Genomic DNA, 19,817 nt, shown 5'->3' with positions numbered 1-19,817 from the left:
ATATTCTATTTGAATATGTATGTGCATAATTATTCAAAGATTTCCTGGATATTTAGAATTTATATTTTAAGAACAAATTACATTTCGAGCAAAAAGTGGCATGCAATAATAAGCGTCATAATTTTATTAATGAAATTTTTCACATACATATCATTGGTATAAAACATACGCGTTATTAGAACAAAAATACATACAAGCTATGAAAACGATGCTCACGATGGTATATATATTTTATTTATAAACTATAAATATAACAAATTGGATCGATCTTTTCGTAATACGTAACAAGAGCAATGAAACTGAAACATATAATTAGTTATAAATGTGTTATATCATTTAAAAAATGACTTTCCGTTCTTCAAAATTTATGCGATTTAGGTCCAAAGAAAGATTTGATAATGCCATATGTACCATCGAGCCAATTTACTACTCATCATCGAGTTCATCTTTTGTATACCTCTTATCTCGATAAAAGAACTTCAACCGCATTTCTCTCCTATAACATTATTCATTCATTCACGTCATGGATTCTCATGTGTTACACGAAAGTCGATCGAAACATCGAATTATACCATCGCTCCGAGGAGCAACTTCAATTCGCGTCATTTGAATCTTGCCGCCACTTTTGAGCTGCCTCCCGTCTGGCATCTGGTACTAATTGCGATTGCATACCACCTAAAACGTTGCTCGTCGCTTCTGTAGCTAAGATAATTGGCTTCACAACAGTCGGTGGTATTTGTCGTAACACACCTCCTACAGCACCAGAGACTCCTTTTTGCTCGTGTTCTTCGCTAGCTACACGAACTAATTGATTTGCCGTTTCTCCTAAGCCCTGAAATTAAAAAATAAAATTAGCGATCTTATACTCCGGTATTTTATCATTCCACAATAATTTACCTCTTTTACTAGCATATACGCATTAGCCATCCCTTCTCGAATATCCAATGGCTGACTATATCTTTTCCGGCGTCCTTTCTGTCCCTTGTGTTTACGCCTCACGCTTGGACCAGGACTCACCATATCATAAGCAGTCTCGGCTGTACTTTGTATAGCGTGTATCAACCTAGAAGTCAATTCCAACGCCGCCATTGCGGTAGACGTCGTGAAACTGTTTGCACCTCGTTGTAATCCTCTAAATATCCTACCATCTTTCTGGTATTGTTCGATAGGCAACCAGAACAAATCCCTTATTCCTTGAACTGCAACAAGCATATTATCGTGCTTAAATATATATTACATTATTCTGAATTTTATTTACAATACGACGAACATATACTTACACAATTGTACTAATGAGTGCATGGGACCGACACCGCCAAGTAAACTTGGAAGTTGATTCTTCTTTATATCTTGCAACCATTCGGAAAGTAAAAACGTTACTAATTTATCGAATCCCAGAAGTCCATGCCGATGTGTTAATCTTTTCAGTCTTAATTCGGAGCAATTCAACTGCGCCAGGCCCATTAGAAGCCCTGCTAACGGCCCATGAGTGAGGTCTACACGTTTTCCATGATAATCTAATCGAACAAGGACTTCAGGGGAAAATATCACACTCCTAACATGAATCAAATAAATCAAGTTTCAATATTATATATCAAAAAGGGACATTAGTCTATAACTATTATTCCAATATTATTTATAATTTTATTAATATTACCTAAAATATATTGGTTGACAATCTTCGTGAACTTCATACGTCGGTTTCGTCTTCACATTGTTTTCTTTGATCATCAATTCATCCTCCAAGAGTATCAATAAGTTCGGATCTATGCTATCGTTTTGTGATGTATTCGTTGGCGTTGATGCATTAGGCGCGGAATCGTTCACGCTCATAACCGGTGGGTGATGCGTCGGTGTTCCTTGCTTGGACACTGGGGCCGATTGCGAATTGTTAGGTGCACTAGAATTTTCTTGAGCTTGCTTCGAACCGTTACCCAATTCGCTGAAAAATTCTATCAAGAACAGTAGGCTATCCTGGTCGATATTTAATCGCAACGGCAGTAGACTGAGTTTTAAACAACATTCTTGAGCACTTAATCTTGGGTCTGGTCTAACATGCACCGCTTTCATGGCAAACATGTTCGCGTGAGACTGCCTCGGTTTTGCTTCACTACTATATTGATACAAGAACTTGTTGATATGCGAGGATGCCAATCTGTCTCTGATTTCTATCTCGTTTACCAATAATATTTGTCTTGCTGCTTCTGTCGTGTTTTCCGGATAAACTTCGTGTTGAAAGCGCACTTTATTCAACTGAAGTTCCATTAAAATATCATGACGGCGGCCAGGACCTCCCATTACTTGCCAATCGGTTGTTTCTCTACATTTTCCACGTGGTGAATTTGGCACACTTCCAAAATGTACTTCGTTCGAATTAGATTTATTGAAAGCTACGCCATCCCACCATAGTGACCTAGTTCTATAAACGTAAATGATATATTGTACAATGCATATGAATCGGTCACGTTAATATTTAATGATTAGGATGCATACTTATCCTGAGGCGCCGTGTTAGGACGAACCATAATATCATTGATACTGACTTGTTTCTTGGCTGTCGGTTGCAGAGTTTCAAAATCTTTCCCTCCGTACATGTGCCAGATCAGAGTCATTTCACAAAGGGTATATCTTAAAATTGGAGCGGGAAAATGTCTTGGCGCCTTAAGTAGATCAGTTTTACCGAGTGGAACCGCGAAGTGATTATCTATTATCCTTAAAGATTCTTGACAAAGCCAACGAACTTCTGGAACACCATGCCTGGGCATAATTCCTGTACCCGCTTCTTCTCCTAATATACAAAAATCTTCGTTTGGATCCTCAGCTTCTATATTACATTCTGTTTTGGTACATTTCTCGGAACTTTTACACATTTCAGGTACTGTCTGTGAAGCAGGACGAGACTCATCGGGAAAGAAAAACACTTCCACCTGATTTTCATTCACTAACGTATTACCGTCTGTATTCGAAGGTATTCCTGTAACATAATTCTTACGAAATAATAGATATAGGATGTTTCCTCTTATATCACTTGATATTACCTTTTACTGTTTCTTCCATTGCCTCTTTCATCAAACTGTTAACACGTTCAACTTGACTCTTACTAAGAGTATTAATACACTCATTCCCTAGAAGACTTTCTTCATCGCCAGAACTCGGTACGGTAATACTACTTTCGGCGGTTTCCATGTTCGGCAAAAGATCCCCATCATTGGCAAAATAAGTTAACAATTGAATAAGAGCACGTGCAGAATCTGAGCAAGTCCGAACATGCAACATGTTATTGCTTGCCCTTAAATCCACTCTAGGTGCACCACCGCACATTTTATCGTTTAATCTCAGCGACAATTCAAACAATCCTACGTCCATTACGCACACATAATCCCGACGAAGATCCACACCTTTCCCTAATTTGTTAGATATGAACAAGGCAATATCTTCTGCTATAAAACGTAATGTCGAAGTGTTTGTATGCGCAGCAATATTGCTGGAAACGCTAAAATTACCAAGAGTTACCATTGACCTTAATGGCAGATGAATTGGTCTGAAATCATGTGAATTCCCTATTACATTATTGTGCTTAGTGAATATTGCTTAAGTCAATGAAAATAAGAACCTGTAATCGACCATGCAATTCCAAAGATGCAAGTGTAATTCTGTTAATATTCCTGGTGGAGAATATCCAGCAACAGGATGATCGGCTACGTCCAAACAATCTGTTAACTGTGTAAACCACGATGTGCCAGTGTTACACATTCTATGCCTTAATGTAGCATTTGCAATGCCTACCGCTACTCTGAAAGTCTATTTCAAAACAACTTATGATTATTCGATCGATTAATGAAAATGATAATTTTATTCGGAGTTTAAAAGAAAAAAGGAAGAAAAGAAAAAAGAAACGAACTTTAATACGGTGCGTTTGATGAGCAGCTTGTATCCTAATAGCGAGCATCACCATATCATCATTATTGTTTGTTCCCATTACGTTCTCGTTTAGCCCGCTTTTATATATAGTGTTTTGACAATGTTGCGGAATGTCGCTATTAATAGGTCTCAGTGACGGTGGTTGCAAAGGGGTCGTCATTAATCCACAATGATCCAAAGACATCCCCCTTATCATGGCGCAAACGTAACCCAGATTTGAATTTCCTTTGTACGCGGTTACCGAAAATATCGTCGCATCTTCTAATCGAATTATTAATTCGCCTTGTTGCCCAGGGATGACGTTGCGCATTGAGTCACGTACAGGAGTATACATACAGAGAAGACCTTGATCTATATTCAAAATTAGTGCTAGATTACTCTGACCATTCCTCGACATGTTGTTTTGATGCTGCCTGTAATGTTTGTCGGCCACAGAATAAAATATGCCCCCTTCCTCCGAGTCCGAATCGGAATCATATTGAATCCTGCTTTTACACGTGCTAAATCTTAAGACAGAAAATTATACATCTTTCTAATCGAATATATAAAAATTGTATTATCTGCCTTCAATGTTGGTTACCTAGGATAAACAGATTCTTGCAACAAGGTAGATGCCAAATCGAGACCTATGTGATTTTCCATGTGCGTACCATACTTCGGTCTTGGCGCCGATGGTTTCCATAAAAAAAGATCAGTATTGAATCTATTGTATAGCAATTCATACAGATGTTTCGATGGTATTTGGACGGAAACACACGGGAAGTTAATTTCTAATTGTATTCTGGAACTACGGATGCCTTCGTCCATGAACTCTAACATCTCTTCTCGACTTCCTGGTATGATTAATTCTTCGCCCTCTCTGTTGAATTCATAGAGTCAGATATATGTCGCGTCATGCTTTCGTAAATTAAAAAATACCATCACGCAAACCTTTGTTCTGAATCATTCTTGTCGCCCTGTGTAGGGGGTTTCGAATGAGGGGTATCAGATTCATGAATAACACGCTTTGAACTGAACGGAGATGGCTGATGTTTAGGCGTATTTTCTAGAGTCTCATCGAAACTAGAATCTGGCTCTCCTTCAGAGCTATCTTCCAGCTGATCGCTTAAACGTTGTGGATAGATTGTAATAACTATTCTAGCCCAATCAAATCCTTCGTTAACTTGTTGACACGATACATTATTTTTTTCATGAGTTGTAACTTTGCCTATATTTAATGGAACGTCTGTCTCCGTTTCTGCATACGAAAGCAGTAACTTTCGGAATTGAATTTCGAAATGTTTTTTCACAGAATGCGGGCGATTCTTCGAGAAAATTGAATGCGGGCGAGAATGAATTTGTGCATCTGTCATTTTCAAAATCATGTAATCTGTTCTCACCGATCTCTTCCACCATGGTGCCCGATTCATATCGTGCAAAGGTCTCAAATCTGGTATTGGAAACCTATTTTTAAATTATTGTACATGAAATGCTTTATAATTTCAATGGATCTTTGTTTCTGTGTACGTGTATGTAAATTACCTTAATTTTATTGTACATTGCGACGAAGATACGTTTATCATAGCAGCAAAGTCTGACAAAGTGGGACTCTCTATGGCTTGATAAAATAAAGTTTGTTGATTCTAAAAATTATATAGCAAGAAAATAATGGAAACTGCACAGTTTAGTAAATTAATATAGTAATAATACAAATTGGTAACTTACAGTATTCTTATTACTAGATACAGTATTACAAACGCAAATAGGTTGCGGATTAAGTAGAGCACATATCCTATCTACAATAGTTATATCCACTTCACTTTTGCACGGTTCCAACTCGATACTAAACGGAAAAATGTGATGAAATTAAGTCAAACTGACATGTTTCAAACATATATATACTTACTCAATTGTTGTATGTGGATCTGCACATTTCAATAATTGAGCATATCCTATATTTTCAATATGCTCTACATATTTAAATTTCATTTTAAAGTCTGTTTTATTAGTGAAGCCAAAATTCGTTGAATCCTCCTTTGGAAATGTAAGCAGTTCAACAAATTCAGCTGGTGGAGTCACGTTTGCACCAGAATTATTTGAATCAATTAAACATTCTACAATTTCTAAGCTAGCTAAAGTTAGTGTCCCAGATACTACAGAGAACCATGAAACATTTTTTTCTCTCCCTTCAATTACTAACGGCGCAGCAAGTAATCTACAATAAGCAATAAAGTACTTAATTCGAGGTTTCATATTTCATTTGTCGTATACTAATTTTAGATACCTAATATGACTTAAATGGCAAGCTTCTAAGAGTACTTTTGATGCCTTATCAAAGTCTTTGTTTCCATATCCTCCAGCTCTGAACATTCCTAATTGTTTGAAAAATTCGTCCGCCGAATTTTTCATCTGACGTATACTGGAACACGTTAAGCCACCTCCTTCTACGCACGTGGTTAGTATGTCTTCGTGCAGTAGGATTACAGCTATTGAAGATACCCTTACGTGAAAATGAGATGTTTCTGCAGATGGACTATTATCCACACTATGCCTGTGTTTCTGTTGCTTTGGTAAATTTGTTGCTGAACTTTTTAAACTAATGCTACTAGATAATATACTCCCGTCCATGCTAATATTATTGCTTGTGATCGAATCATTCATTGATGTTGAACCAGGTAACCGCATCGGTAAAAACTCGTCTTTATTATCTGACTCATCTAAAGATGCCGTCGACCATCCTTGTGCATGCCTTAAATCCTGTTAGAAAATTTTTTTAAACATAATATATTCTTTCCAATTTTTTGAAATTGCACTATTACAACTTTTATAGTATACCATAGAACGTAATCCTTGAGTTGGATGTATTTGATGAATAAGTTCTCGTTCGACGCGATTAAAGTCACTACCAGCCATAGGCTTTTCCGTACACGCTCTTGGCGCAACATTACTAACATCCTCTAAATCTGGAGAAGCAAGTCCATGCGCCAATTCCAATAAGACATGCACTTGCCGTGGACTTAAAAATGAAGTAAAGGATCCCAATGTCACTTCTAATTCTACCTGAAGTAATTAGTTCTCTTTCATTTCATACCAAACACATTATAATTTGAAGCTATTATTCTTTTTTATATCGAATAAACCAAATTAATAATTAAGTTTTACCTTTGGTCCTGAAACACCCTCTCCTTGCTTCAATTTTAATCTTATTTCCTGTCTGCCTGCTAATTTAGCAAACATTATAGGATTTGATTCGCTTAAATTATTAATAATATTTGCTTCTGGAGGAGTTTGCATATTTTGAGTAGGAGATATTTGTGCAGAAGAGAAGTGACCATCTGAATTCTGTAAAGAAAAACTTCCTAAAACAATGTTCAGTCACATATATTTCTTGCTAGATCTAGTAAAAAATGTTACTTTAGAATCTGGTGTAGAACCTCTGCTTGTTGTTATAATGCTTCTAGAGAAAGTTCTCGCTCGAGATGGAAATTCATCTGTGTGGAACGTCACACCTTCTAAATAAAACCTTTTTGTTGTGAATGCTGACACAACATATCCTTTTGTTGACTGACTAGGGTCTAATGAAGTACTGCTTGGATCTAAGCCTGCTTCATCCGAATATTCAAGATTTTTTATACACATTTCTATTGCAACCCCTGTTGAAGAATCTAGTGGCACATGTTCCAAACGTATTACGGTATCTATAAATCTTACTTTCACTCTACATAAAACTGAAATACATAAATATTATATATATTCTAACAACATCTCATCACCACTTTTCTGAAACATTTGCAAATCCTTACTTGAATCTATTGTTTGTGCAAACAATTCAACTCCTTCTAATGGCTGTGAATTTCCAGCACTTTTTGCATCTTCCTGTAAGCACTCTTGTGCAAGTTGCATGCTGGATGTCATAGAGCTCCACATAGACTCAAACATTGAAGTTCCAGTTTTTGCTCTCTGTCTAGGCTGAACGGTTAATCTTAAACTGGTAACTTCTACATAACTAGCTTCACTAAGCAAAGCTGACCATGGTATGCTAACAGACATTTCTGATACAAAACCATCAACAAATTCTAATGGAAGTTGTTGTTGCTCTCCCATTTCGTTAAGGGCCTGTTACAAAAAAAATTCACATGCATATTTATAAATCTTTTTACTCACTTTTAAATGTCATTACGGGCAAACAAATAACTTCACGCATGGCCTAAAGTAATTGCCTTATCTTTATTTTTAGCTGAGAGCTAACAAAGAAACATAAAACAAAGAAAATGACAGTACCTGTACATCAAGGCTGACATTGGTTACACGACCAGTTCCATTGTACAGATCTACAGTGAGCTGATCCAATGTCAATTTTTCCTCCAAAAATTGACCCAGATATCGTTGTAGGAGATACCTGCAAGCTCGTTTCTTGATCCCTTGAGACCAAGGAATGCATCCCAACCAAGACATATTTTCTACCCACGTTTGACAATCTAATCTATGAAAGACATGGAATTTTCGAAAGTAACTCTCGTCATGCGTCTCGTTATTAGGCCTGTTATTCGGGCACAGTGTAGGAATAGCAATTTATCCACGTGAATTCCATCTTTCCAACACGTGTCCACTTTGGTGCAATGATCCTTAACATAATACGGTGATTCGGATATAACGGGGTTCTAGCTGCGTAATATTTTCCTTTGGATGCAACTACACACGCATGCACACACGCACACCCGCATACATAGAATTCAATCTATCGGACAAACACTATGAAATGAAACACTGGTGTCTCATTGACTGAAATCAGCTGACTATGGAGAGAGATGAACCGATACCTCTGTTTTCCAATGTTCCTTTCCCTTTCCTGTATCGATGGATTTTTCGTTTTATATTTTCCTTCCTAGATTTTATGTAAAAACTTTATCATGTTCAACTATTTTCATAGTTTTTTGCAACTTTTTTGTTTTACACGTTTTTTTTTTATGAACGCGAGCATCTTCATTTCTATTTTCCTATAATGAATGAAATAATACAAAAAGTTAAGGAATGAAATTAAATAATTATATCCTATGCTTTTCTGAATGTTACTTTTTGAAAGATATTTAAGGGAAAATTCTTTTATTCATCGTTAATTTTAAAACGTATAAGATATAGATGAAAATTATTTTTATTATAATATTACTATATAAATGTTTGAATGCATATGTATGAAAGAATATGATTTTTTGGAAGAAAAGATCGTACGATAAACGACTAGATGTATTCTTTTTATTGTGTTTCTTTTTTAAATGCACATGCAAATTGCTCTTTAAACCGAATCGAAGTATGAAGCATTTATATCTTTATTCTTATCTTTAACAGTTTAAATTATTTGTTATGTATTTTTCATGTTTCAAACAAAACAATTGTTTTTCTTCAACGAACAATTCGCTCTTCTTAAATATCGTTTGAATGTTAATCGTTTAATCATGGTTTTTTAAAAGTCAATGTAATCGATGCAAGATATTTTTAAAATGTTTACTAGCCTGAATGTGTCTATGTTCATAGTAATTTCTGTATATAATTTACTAATAAGTTCAGGTATGTGGAAATTGGTTGATCTGTCATTCGGATTGTCTGATAATTTGCTAAAAATTAATTAAGGATTATATTTTCTGTTCCTACAGATAACAAAGAAATTTTCTTTTGTCATTTGAAAGATGGCATTAACCAATATCTTACTTCTTAGTCAAATATCTGGATATGTCGTAGCTCTTGTTTTATCACTTTGTATCATCATACCAATGAGTTTGCATGAAGACGAATTTAGGTAGTTGTCATTCTAAATAAAACCGAGTCTCGATATAACAAATATTATTAGAATGTTATGCACTGATTAACATTTGTTTACAGAGGACATTGTCTGTTGTTCTCAACAGGAACTTGGCAAGAATCAGACGGTCAGTTTGTAGTAAATTGGGCCTCACAAGCATACTGTAATTACACAATATTTGTTGGTTTGATGCTGTTGTTAACATCTGCGGTTCAAATTTATCGGCTTTCCCTGCTTATGTACCGTGGAGAAGACAGTTCCTTCCTATCTGCATTCATAGATGTTGTTAGTTCAATATTCCTTACAACAATCACTTTAATCGCTGCAATTATTATTACGCTTGGATTTATGACTTGGTGTCAATGTATGACCAAAAGATTTCCATCTTGCGAATTGGCAGCTGGGAATGACATTGACAAAGCTGATGGTATAGACACAAATGGTTTTCATATTGAATTAGCTGCAGTCCAATTTGGTACATGGACCAGTTTATCTATTTGGGTTGGCCTGTCAGTATTCGCAGTACTAAAATTGTTACGATATCATCAATTAGAAAATATGAAGGTTTCAATGTACAGAGAAAGACAAAGATTAATAGAAGCTGCTAGAAGTAACGAAATTCAAGAATCAACTTAAAAATTTTGATTGTCTAAAATTCTTAAAATGGTAGTATTTTTTATTTTATTATTCTTACTCTTCAGAGAAATATTTATACTCTATGAAATCAGTTTTCCAAACGCACACTTTGTTGTAATCAATATAATCATAAACATTTAATATGCTCCAAGATGATTTATTTAATCTATTAAGGAGTTGAAAAACTGTATTTACAGAAGTAAGAAGTTATAATGTTGAAATGAATATGGCTTATACTTAAAAGATATAATTTATTAGCTATATCTTTGCGTTTATACATATCAAGACTGTATAAAATTGCAATTTATGCTTTAAATTAGAATTTAGGTTCAGTACCTTTAATTTAACTGATAGTATTTTAGTTTTTTTATTGTGTATTATATTTCCGCCCAATTGTATATACAGTATGTAAAAATGATATAAATTACATTAAAATATATTATTGAGATATATATTACATAAAGAACATGTAATATACAATTGGTGATATTTGTAAGTATAGACATACACGATTATATTCCATGAACGTATGTATGTAAATTAAGAGTTCCATGTTATAGATAAGCATACATAAATGTAGTAAGAACTATATTTTGTAAATATAAATGTTATATATATTCTCATAATATATCAGAATTGTAATAATATATTGATATTTATTATATGAAAGAGGCCAAACAAATAAATACCATGTTATTAAAAAAAACAGAAATTTGTTAAATAGAAACATATTAGGTCAAAATTACTCTACATATTCCAAGAGCATTCCTACGGCTTCCCACGGGGCACTTTCTTAAAGGTGAATCAATAATTACAAATGGTGCAATGTCCGTTGACACACATTCTAAGTCAAATGTAGTTTCATTCACTCCTATTACTCCATCAGGGGCACAAGGACCACCTCTAGTTCTTAGAGGATAACATGTATTATTATATTGTACTAAGCCATCTTCCACGCAAGGATTTTTTACACATTTTGGTATAACTTCGTCCTTAGGAAGTACAACATAATTCTGTGGTGCACAAGGTCCTTGTCTATATGCTTCGTGACAACTATCATTCAATGGAAAATATAGAAATCTAGGCCTACAATCGCATACCCATGTACTTTTACTTCCAGCTCCAGGATAAAGAAGCATGCCTTTGGGACATATATTTGGTGCAGCCACTGGAATACGTTCTGTTATCTAAAACAAAAAGGAAAACATTGTCTGATTTTCCTTATATCATATGATTAGTCGTCTCCTTCCTTATGCCCCTTAATTATAATTACCGCCGCATTGCCGCTCACGTGAGATATCTCTTCATTATTCGGAAATACAATATCCTGACAGGATATTATATAATTGCATATTACTAATGTTATAACAAAAACTATCCACTTCATTTTTTATGTATAATATAATAAGATCTTCATATAAAATTGGAAGAAGTATTTGGCCTTCTTGAAAGTCGTAAATTATTTAAATTTTTTATTTAATACATAGACATAATCAAGTAAACCTCCATTATAAAAAAAAGTAAGTAAAAATGCTTACACTTTGTAGTACACTATAGCTATGAAAATTTCAAGGGCAAGTATAGTTAAATACAATAAGAAAGTTAAAATCAATGACCAATCAACATTAAGCATTTACTGGTAATTCAAGTTTCACTCCCACTACTTTTCAGTGTACAATTCTATATTCTTTTTCTAATACAGATAAAATGTATGAACTTTGAATATAAAAATTATTAACTCAAAACATCATATTTTTCTGTATTTTAAGTTTATTAAGTGCTTCATCACATTCATAACTGATTAACTTCATTCTGCTTGCATATATGGATCATACATTCTTCTAATATTATTTCCACTTGCTAAAAAGGAACTTTCATTAAATCCTGGATAAGATTTAAACTGCATATAAAGATCAATGATTTGATTAATATTCAATTCCTTAAACTGAGTAAATATATTGTAATCTTGTTCTATTAATCTTTCACCAAAACCTGGTATTATTCTCCTAAAACATTTGTATTAATAAAAATATACAAATATACATATTAATGTAATACATATACATATTAATGTAAATATAATATACATATTAATGTATTTTAAAAACATTCTGAATAAATGTTACTTCTATACAGTTATACTCACTCCAATGTTGGTATTATCCTCAATGATGGCCTATAGAAACAAAATCGAACAAAATGCCAAAAATATATCAGTTGTTCCCTTCCACCAAATAATGATAAAAGATTAGAGTTTGGTTCTAATTTAACAACATAAAGTAGTTGATTATCATCCTCAAATGTAAGCGTTCTAGTCTTTACTTTTCTGATTTGTTGCCATGGTAGAAATCCTTTTCTATCTAATGTTCCAAACATTGTAGCATTAAATAGTATGTTAAACATAATATATAAAGTTGAACTTCTTTTAGCGTCGCATTTAATATACTGAAAAGGTAACAAATTAACAATTATAGCAATCTAAAAGTTTTTTAAACTTCATTTAAGTAAAAGTGTTACAGACTGTTTTGACATGTATATAAGAAAAAGTCTAAACTAGCAGTACTGACATTCCATATAGATGGTGATAATGCAAGATAAAAAATTGGTCTTCCGTGCATCATGAAGCCTGTTTGAAATATTACACTTATTACTAAGTGTCTTATAAATATAGATTTAGTTACTGTTCCAATTATTTGCATACAACTTTCTTCTTCCCATTCTCTTTTTGGTACATTATTATATAGTTTACATAAGTGTATATTAGGCTTATTAGGCATATCATATGAGTTATTTAAACCTGACATTTTGCTCATCCTAAGAAGATTTAATTGTGTTATGTTAACTCGATTAGGAAAGATTGCTTTTAAACTTTGTAGTTCGTCATGAAATTCATCATGACTTTCATACAAATGTATAAATGATACACCAGCTTCTAACAACCTTCTTGTTAATAAACCATAGCCAGGGTTTAATTCAATCACATAACACATATTTTCTAATAAATCATCTTTAATCAATCTGGTAAACTCATTGCTTACATTATCATTTATTAAATATGGATCGGCCCTATTTACTTTTAATGACAAATAATCTTTTATAACTTTCTTCCTAAATATTGGATTCATATCATTTAAATATTCGGAGAGTGCTAGAGGAATATTTTTAATCTCATCATTTTCTGTATGTAAATAGTTTGAGTTGTTTTTGTACTGTGATAATTGCATAAAACTTAAATATGAAATACGCTTTCTTGTCAAAGAGTGAATGACATTATTATGCAATTTCCTAACTTGTACTGTACATGAAATCGATAATGTTATTAATTTATGATATAACATTGTTTTTATTCCTTTGAACAGCAATAGCTATTATATTGCGAAAGACGTTTTTGAGGTTAAGCCCATACATCACAGTTTGATATAGAAATCAAACAGAAAGTATAAAAGAAATCTCACTTTATCACATTTTTTGATTGTTATTTTGAAAATCTAGTTATGAAATGTCATTTTTCTCTTTCTCTTGCTATAATTGAACAATATTGTTAATACTAGAATCTGTATATATACATAAAGAGTAGATTGAATGATAGAACGCGAGACTTTGATAGCTTTGGTATAAAATAATCTGTGATATTAAAAAAATGATACTAATTTTTTATAACATCTTTATGATATGCTTAAAGAAAAATAATATTGAAAAATTATAGGTATCCGCTGTGATTGATATCGTAATTAAATGTTTGTACAATGTTATTATACGGGTAGTTATCTGCTTTGTTATAATATTGTACATTGCTGTTTTAATTGAGCTGATATTACGAATTTGTAAGTACTCTAACTTTCCTTTCGATATTTATTTTTTTTTCACGAGTAAATTATTTTTCGTTGTTTATATTTTTTTATAATTTGGAAATAATAATATGTAGGCATATTTAGAAGAATTATATTACATATACCTGCAATTAGTGCTAATTTATTAATGGATTTATCAATGAAACAAAGGAAATGGTTTAATAAATGATTTCTATCTTACAACGCATATTTAAATTTCTGACACTTCGATTTGAAATAAATGAAACTAAATAGTTCTAAAAGTCTTTAGTTGATTGTTTTCACAAATCATATACAATATGACCTACATATATTAAACATTTTTGGTGGAAATAATTTTTCGAAATATTATAATATTAGTATAGGGGGGGGGGAGGGAGAAGTAAATATTGAAATAAAGATTATATTTCACTTTATACATATGTTAAAGCTTCCGTTGTATAAAAAAATATGTATGAAGAATTTTATTTTTAATTCTACTGCTACTATATTAAAGAATTAATGTGTAGCTTTGGTAAGAATTTAATGTGTATTTTGCCCAATATAACCTTGAGAGTTGACATTACTTTCTAAGCTTTTTGTTTAATTTTTTTATAGCTTGTGATCAGGATACTGGACACAATCATATGTATAATACATATTTGAAGCATTGTCAATAAGAGATTCAGTTTCTTTTAAGAAGAGAAGTGTGAATATCTATTAATATTAAGAAAAACAGTTGAAAAATGGCACAAAGTGCTTGTTTACTATCTCGAATAGTGGCTTCTTCTATAACTGCTACAGTAAGAGCAGGTAAAATTATAAGAGATGTTATGGCTCATGGAGGCCTAAATATAGTAGAGAAAGGCAAGGATGATTTACAAACTGAAGCTGATCGTTGTGCTCAAAGGTGTATTATTGCTTCATTAAGCCAGCAATTTCCAAATATTACCATTATTGGTGAAGAAGGAGCATCAAACTGTGAGGTACCGTCTGATTGGATTGTAACAGATGTGGATCAAGAAGTACTAAAATTAAAGTTACCAGCCTATCTGGAAGATATTGATCCTAAAGATGTGTGTATTTGGGTAGATCCATTGGATGGTATATATGTATATTGTTTATTTCAATCATCTTATGTCATCATAGTTTATTTGCCAAATATGTATATTTAATTGAACTAATATTTTTAGGGACGTCAGAGTATGCACAAGGTCTTGTGGAACATGTTACAGTACTAGTAGGAGTGGCAGTTGGACATAGAGCAGTTGGAGGTATAATTCATCAGCCGTATTATAAAAATACAGAAAATGAAATACTAGGACGTACTCTCTGGGGTATTAATGGTGTGGGATTTGGTGGGTTTGCACCAACTCCTCCACCAGAAGGAAAAAGAATAATTACAACTACAAGGTATAATTGGATTTTAAAATGGTTAAGGTTGCTGTTGTTTTAAACAGAAAATTACAAACATGTTACATTCTTTCAGTTCACATTCAGATAGCAATGTTCAAGCAGCTATAAATGCTTTATCTCCTGATGAAGTTTTACGAGTTGGTGGTGCAGGATATAAGGTAATATAATTAGTGTAGTTATTATTTTTTAGTCATTTAGTAGTATTTTATATATATGATATAAGTATTGTTTCTTAGATAACTTCATTATTGTTATTTATTCAATAGGTGATACTTTTAATGGAAGGCAAGGCTCATGCTTATGTGTTTGCTAGTAAAGGTTGCAAAAGGTGGGATACTTGTGCCCCTGAAGCTATTCTTTACGCAGTTGGTGGCACACTAACTGACTTTTATGGAGAGCAGTATTCCTATAATGCAGAAACAGCATATTCAAATGACAAAGGTGTGTTAGCTACTGCCCCTGGTCAAACTCATCAATGGTATTTAAATCACATACCATATGAAATAAAACAAAAATTAGGACAGTAGTGTCCTATAACTTTATAGAAAATGTTTTAATATATATTTAAATAGGATATTGAAAGATTCTGAGAACATGGCTAGAATAGAAAATTTCAACCTTTTTCTTTTTGCACTTCAAACTTTTTATAATTTTAGTAAGAAGTAAATTAAAAATATGTTCTGATACAAGTTCACTAAATATCTATAGTTACAGCATCTTTTAAACCTTTTTGGAACAAATGTAAATATAAAGGAAGAATATATTTAAATTGGTAATGTCTCATTCTTTTTGTCAATTTTTTACAATTTTGATTTGAGTGTATCATGCAGGATTCGTCGTAGGATTTTTCCCGATGCAGTTCGTGGAATACTTTCAATGAATTTAATACCACCTCGAAGTCGTTTATGGCTTGATACACGCTCTGAAACATTTTCTATTAATTAGATATGAAACAGCTAATTCAAAAATTAGCATGTTAGTTAAAAAATTTACCATTTACGAATTTAATAATATCTTCTGCTGTTATATTAGATCCTTCTTGCTTAACAACAAAAGCAGCCGGTAGTTCGCCTGCTTCTTCATGCGGTAGTCCAATAACCGCCGCGTCTTTAATTTCAGGGCAAGTTAATAATATTGCTTCTAATTCAGCTGGTGGAACTTGAAATCCTTTGTATTTAATAAGTTCTTTCATACGATCTACTATATAGAAATAGCCTTGTTCATCGTAATATCCTACATCGCCTGAATGCAACCAACCATCTTTATCGATTGTTGCCGCGGTAGCTTGTTCATTATCGCAGTATCCTTTCATTATTATATCTCCTTTGAAACATAATTCTCCTATATTGTTTGGTCCTAGGGGTTTACTTGATTCATCTCCATCAATTGGTATTACTTTAGCTACATGTTACAAAAAAAGGTATCAGAGACAAATGTGTAAAACATAACTTTTTAGTTTTTACCTGATACTCCTGGTACTAACGTTCCTACACTCGTATATTTCGTATTATTATCAGGTGAATTTATCACTGCCAAAGTAGTTTCTGTTAATCCATATCCTTGTTTTATTATTGGCATATTTAATCTCTTTACAACCATCTTTGCAATTTCCTCAGATAAAGGTGCTGCACCACACCTAATTAAGTAAAAGATACGAATTTTCGATTTTTGATAAAATAAAACATTGTTTCCTAGTGGGATATGCTAAATAATTGAACTCACCAAATCTCTTTAATGCTAGATAAATTATATTTATCTACAATAGGATGTTTCGCTAAAAACACCATAAGTGGTGGTACAACAGTTATGTGCTCGATTTTGTACTTTTCTATGGCATGTAAGAATAGTTTCTCTTCAAAACGTGGAAGAATCACGTTTTTATTTCCAAAAAGGAGTGCTACCAGCATCACGGAAAATGAATACACATGGAAGAATGGTAATAAAGCTAAACCTGTTGTATTGGTATTTACAATATTAGGCGATGCAACTGCAAGATTTTTTATCACAGACAAAAAGTTTTTGTCTGTTAACATTACTCCTTTCGGCAATCCTGTAGTGCCACTAGAGCATGAAATAACTGTCACATGATCATTAACATCTACAGAACAGGCATGGAGGTTGTTATCAATAATTATGTTTGATGTTAGAGTCTTAATACTTGGTAATTTACTATCTATGGATTCTGTTAACATTATAAGCTTTGGTTGCCAGAATAGCTGAGGAATAACTTTGTATATGTTCTTTGCTCCGATTGCTGATACAAAAATGTATTTTGGTTTTGATATATTTAATGCATGTTTTAATTCTCTTTCTGTATAAAGTGGATTTAATGGGCAGACAGTAATACCCAAGTAAAATGCAGCACATACAACTGGACAAAATTCTAGATTGTTTTCACTACATATAGCTATTCGATCATCTTTTTTTAGCCCTTCTTTATTAAAGGCAATTGCCAATTTCCGACTAATGTCTAAAATATCTTTAAAAGTTTGTGATTTTCCTGTATAAGCATTTATCTGAAAAATTTGTATTTCCAGTTAATATGAACTAAATGTATTACTCCTAAATGATTTTTAACGTAATAAAAAGTGATTTACCTGCGCTACCCAAGAACCACGAATACTTAATTGATTTAATATCAATTGTCCTAATGTTATATTCTTGAATTCCAAATCAGGCAATGACGGTCCATGTAAAATATTTTTTTCTTGCATACTGAGAAAACCTTTTTGCGTGTTTTATGACGCGCTGAAAAAAATAATTGTCTTTTATTTAGTAAAATGAAGATTAGTAAGTTATGCAAATAAGCATCTTATTTGAACATTTATGCCATATGCTAATTAAAGTTTATCTAATCGTGCAAATAAAGAAACTATAATTTTCGATTAGATTAAATTGAATATTTTTTTGTAGATAATATGATTACATTTATTTACATTGAATATACTTCTAATGGAAGATACAAAAAATATGTTCATTTACCTACGATTATATGTATACGTTTTTTTTTCACACTTACTATCGGGTATATAAAGCGATCTTAAGAGCTAAAATATAGGGAGTGGTAAAGTAAAATAATTACATATTTAATTTTCATATTAATCAGTCAGCATTTTTTCTTAGAAAAATTTATATTTGTAAATACAGCATTGACCAATTTATTTAAAATGCTATACAAACCCCAATCCCTTTATTTTTAATGCCTTTTTCTTATTATTATTTACAATTTAAAGTTGTCAATTTTATGACGTATATACACTGTCGAAGATGGCAGCACGTATTGCGAGATTGAATGAAGCGAGGATTGTACATATGTATATAGTGATAGAGTTTAGGGTTTCGTAAATCTATGTTATAGGTTAAATATGGGTGAACAGTGAAAACAGTTGTGCTCGTTTAATTTATATACAAATTTTTGGAAAACGATTAAAGAAAGACGTGTGCCGTGTGCGGAAACACGACGATCGATACCAAAATATGGGTGTACCAGCATTTTTTCGATGGTTGAGTCGGAAGTATCCTTCTATAATAGTAGAATGTATCGAGCAGAAGGTAGGTTAGATTGTCTATTTTTGTGAAGAATATTCCCCTTATAATAAACAAAAGTAGATGTAAAACTTGTATTTTTATTGTGACTTTATAGCCGATAACTACGAATGGTGTACGGGTACCTGTGAATTCGGTAGATCCTAATCCAAACGGAATAGAATTTGACAACTTGTATCTTGACATGAATGGTATCATACATCCTTGTACTCATCCAGAAGATAAGTAAGTACTTTTGGTATAGTAATTATTAGTTTACAAGATGATTAAACAAACATCATATAATATCTTTATAGGCCAGCGCCAAAAAATGAGGAAGAAATGATGGAAGCTATTTTTGAATGCATTGATCGCTTATTTCGTATTGTGAGACCAAGAAAGTTACTTTACATGGCAATTGATGGAGTTGTAAGCGTTTATATGAAACTGTTAAAGAATTTGCGTGTGTATAACTATTATATTCATGTTAATTATATCTATAGGCACCCAGAGCAAAAATGAACCAACAGAGATCAAGACGATTTAGAGCTTCAAAAGAAACAATTGAAAAAGTTAACGAAATAAAGAGAATACGTTCTGAATTAATTCTCAAAGGGGTGTCCTTGCCCCCAGAAAAACCGAAAGAAGATCATTTCGATAGCAATTGTATTACGCCGGTTTGTATAACATATTTTTGATATATTAAATCTCATATGTGAAGAATAATTTTTGGA

General features: G+C 32.7%; 6 protein-coding genes across 7 annotated transcripts in view; 3 read left to right on the top strand and 3 right to left on the bottom strand.

Moving 5' to 3' along the window:
* Positions 1-109: 109 nt before the first annotated feature.
* Positions 110-8,689, bottom strand: LOC100644291 (autophagy-related protein 2 homolog B). Its single transcript, XM_020862932.2, has 19 exons — positions 8,182-8,689; positions 7,704-8,016; positions 7,315-7,628; positions 7,063-7,242; positions 6,736-6,960; positions 6,185-6,657; positions 5,807-6,115; positions 5,626-5,743; positions 5,443-5,543; positions 4,852-5,364; positions 4,502-4,780; positions 3,902-4,427; positions 3,614-3,801; positions 3,039-3,541; positions 2,494-2,974; positions 1,658-2,419; positions 1,281-1,555; positions 898-1,199; positions 110-832 (listed from the first exon to the last, which is right to left on the bottom strand). Exons 1-19 carry the CDS (start codon positions 8,353-8,355, stop codon positions 593-595), a joined length of 6,276 nt encoding a protein of 2,091 aa, XP_020718591.2. The 5' UTR covers positions 8,356-8,689; the 3' UTR covers positions 110-592.
* A 686-nt stretch (positions 8,690-9,375) lies between these two features.
* On the top strand, positions 9,376-10,980 carry LOC100644759 (transmembrane protein 179). Of its 2 annotated transcripts, XM_012308991.3 has the most exons (3): positions 9,376-9,465; positions 9,552-9,694; positions 9,778-10,980. In XM_012308991.3, the coding sequence occupies exons 2-3, from the start codon at positions 9,585-9,587 to the stop codon at positions 10,331-10,333; spliced, it is 666 nt and encodes a 221-aa protein (XP_012164381.1). In that variant the 5' UTR covers positions 9,376-9,465; positions 9,552-9,584; the 3' UTR covers positions 10,334-10,980. The 2 variants fall into 2 exon arrangements, with proteins under 2 accessions (XP_012164381.1, XP_003395846.1); XM_003395798.4 differs by lacking the exon at positions 9,376-9,465 and having other exon boundaries at positions 9,476-9,694.
* LOC105665776 lies at positions 10,568-11,746 on the bottom strand. Its single transcript, XM_012308990.3, has 2 exons — positions 11,607-11,746; positions 10,568-11,520 (listed from the first exon to the last, which is right to left on the bottom strand). Exons 1-2 carry the CDS (start codon positions 11,718-11,720, stop codon positions 11,065-11,067), a joined length of 570 nt encoding a protein of 189 aa, XP_012164380.1. The 5' UTR covers positions 11,721-11,746; the 3' UTR covers positions 10,568-11,064.
* A 337-nt stretch (positions 11,747-12,083) lies between these two features.
* LOC100644401 (luciferin 4-monooxygenase) lies at positions 12,084-18,842 on the bottom strand. The gene is made up of 11 exons (XM_003395795.4): positions 18,739-18,842; positions 18,541-18,605; positions 18,156-18,306; positions 17,281-18,074; positions 17,022-17,194; positions 16,552-16,959; positions 16,363-16,480; positions 15,472-15,586; positions 12,901-13,698; positions 12,480-12,778; positions 12,084-12,339 (listed from the first exon to the last, which is right to left on the bottom strand). The coding sequence occupies exons 3-11, from the start codon at positions 18,270-18,272 to the stop codon at positions 12,141-12,143; spliced, it is 3,021 nt and encodes a 1,006-aa protein (XP_003395843.2). The 5' UTR covers positions 18,273-18,306; positions 18,541-18,605; positions 18,739-18,842; the 3' UTR covers positions 12,084-12,140.
* On the top strand, positions 14,022-16,341 carry LOC100644520 (3'(2'),5'-bisphosphate nucleotidase 1). The gene is made up of 5 exons (XM_003395796.3): positions 14,022-14,157; positions 14,761-15,246; positions 15,336-15,555; positions 15,632-15,716; positions 15,825-16,341. Exons 2-5 carry the CDS (start codon positions 14,889-14,891, stop codon positions 16,083-16,085), a joined length of 924 nt encoding a protein of 307 aa, XP_003395844.1. The 5' UTR covers positions 14,022-14,157; positions 14,761-14,888; the 3' UTR covers positions 16,086-16,341.
* A 49-nt stretch (positions 18,843-18,891) lies between the features above and the next one.
* LOC100644887 (5'-3' exoribonuclease 2 homolog) overlaps positions 18,892-19,817 on the top strand; it is a 28,845-nt gene continuing 27,919 nt past the window's right edge. Inside the window, exons 1-4 of the mRNA XM_003395799.4 lie at positions 18,892-19,110; positions 19,202-19,329; positions 19,401-19,512; positions 19,587-19,760. Of these exons, the coding sequence (XP_003395847.1) occupies positions 19,036-19,110; positions 19,202-19,329; positions 19,401-19,512; positions 19,587-19,760 (489 nt within the window). The 5' untranslated portion in view covers positions 18,892-19,035. The remainder of the gene's footprint in view (positions 19,111-19,201; positions 19,330-19,400; positions 19,513-19,586; positions 19,761-19,817) is intronic.

The sequence above is a fragment of the Bombus terrestris genome, chromosome 5 (genome assembly GCF_910591885.1).
Source record: "Bombus terrestris chromosome 5, iyBomTerr1.2, whole genome shotgun sequence".
Classification (NCBI taxonomy): domain Eukaryota; kingdom Metazoa; phylum Arthropoda; class Insecta; order Hymenoptera; family Apidae; genus Bombus; species Bombus terrestris.
This window is presented reverse-complemented; position numbering and strand designations above follow the sequence as displayed.

Bases quoted from the DNA above. Each gene is read 5' to 3' on its own strand.
- LOC100644291 (XM_020862932.2), bottom strand. From the start codon at position 8,355: ATGTCTTGGTTGGGATGCATTCCTTGGTCTCAAGGGATCAAGAAACGA. The intron at 7,629-7,703 runs GTAAGGATTTGC...TATGTATTTCAG, and splicing joins TGCACAAACAATAGATTCAA to TTTTATGTAGAGTGAAAGTA. The intron at 5,544-5,625 runs GTAAGTTACCAA...TATAATTTTTAG, and splicing joins TATCTAGTAATAAGAATACT to AATCAACAAACTTTATTTTA.
- LOC100644759 (XM_012308991.3), top strand. From the start codon at position 9,585: ATGGCATTAACCAATATCTTACTTCTTAGTCAAATATCTGGATATGTC. The intron at 9,695-9,777 runs GTAGTTGTCATT...ATTTGTTTACAG, and splicing joins TTGCATGAAGACGAATTTAG to AGGACATTGTCTGTTGTTCT.
- LOC105665776 (XM_012308990.3), bottom strand. From the start codon at position 11,720: ATGAAGTGGATAGTTTTTGTTATAACATTAGTAATATGCAATTATATA. The intron at 11,521-11,606 runs GTAATTATAATT...TTTTTGTTTTAG, and splicing joins ACGTGAGCGGCAATGCGGCG to ATAACAGAACGTATTCCAGT.
- LOC100644520 (XM_003395796.3), top strand. From the start codon at position 14,889: ATGGCACAAAGTGCTTGTTTACTATCTCGAATAGTGGCTTCTTCTATA. The intron at 15,247-15,335 runs GTATATATGTAT...TAATATTTTTAG, and splicing joins TTGGGTAGATCCATTGGATG to GGACGTCAGAGTATGCACAA. The intron at 15,717-15,824 runs GTAATATAATTA...TTTATTCAATAG, and splicing joins TTGGTGGTGCAGGATATAAG to GTGATACTTTTAATGGAAGG.
- LOC100644401 (XM_003395795.4), bottom strand. From the start codon at position 18,272: ATGCAAGAAAAAAATATTTTACATGGACCGTCATTGCCTGATTTGGAA. The intron at 18,075-18,155 runs GTAAATCACTTT...CAAATTTTTCAG, and splicing joins GTGGTTCTTGGGTAGCGCAG to ATAAATGCTTATACAGGAAA. The intron at 16,481-16,551 runs GTAAATTTTTTA...AAAATGTTTCAG, and splicing joins TATTATTAAATTCGTAAATG to AGCGTGTATCAAGCCATAAA.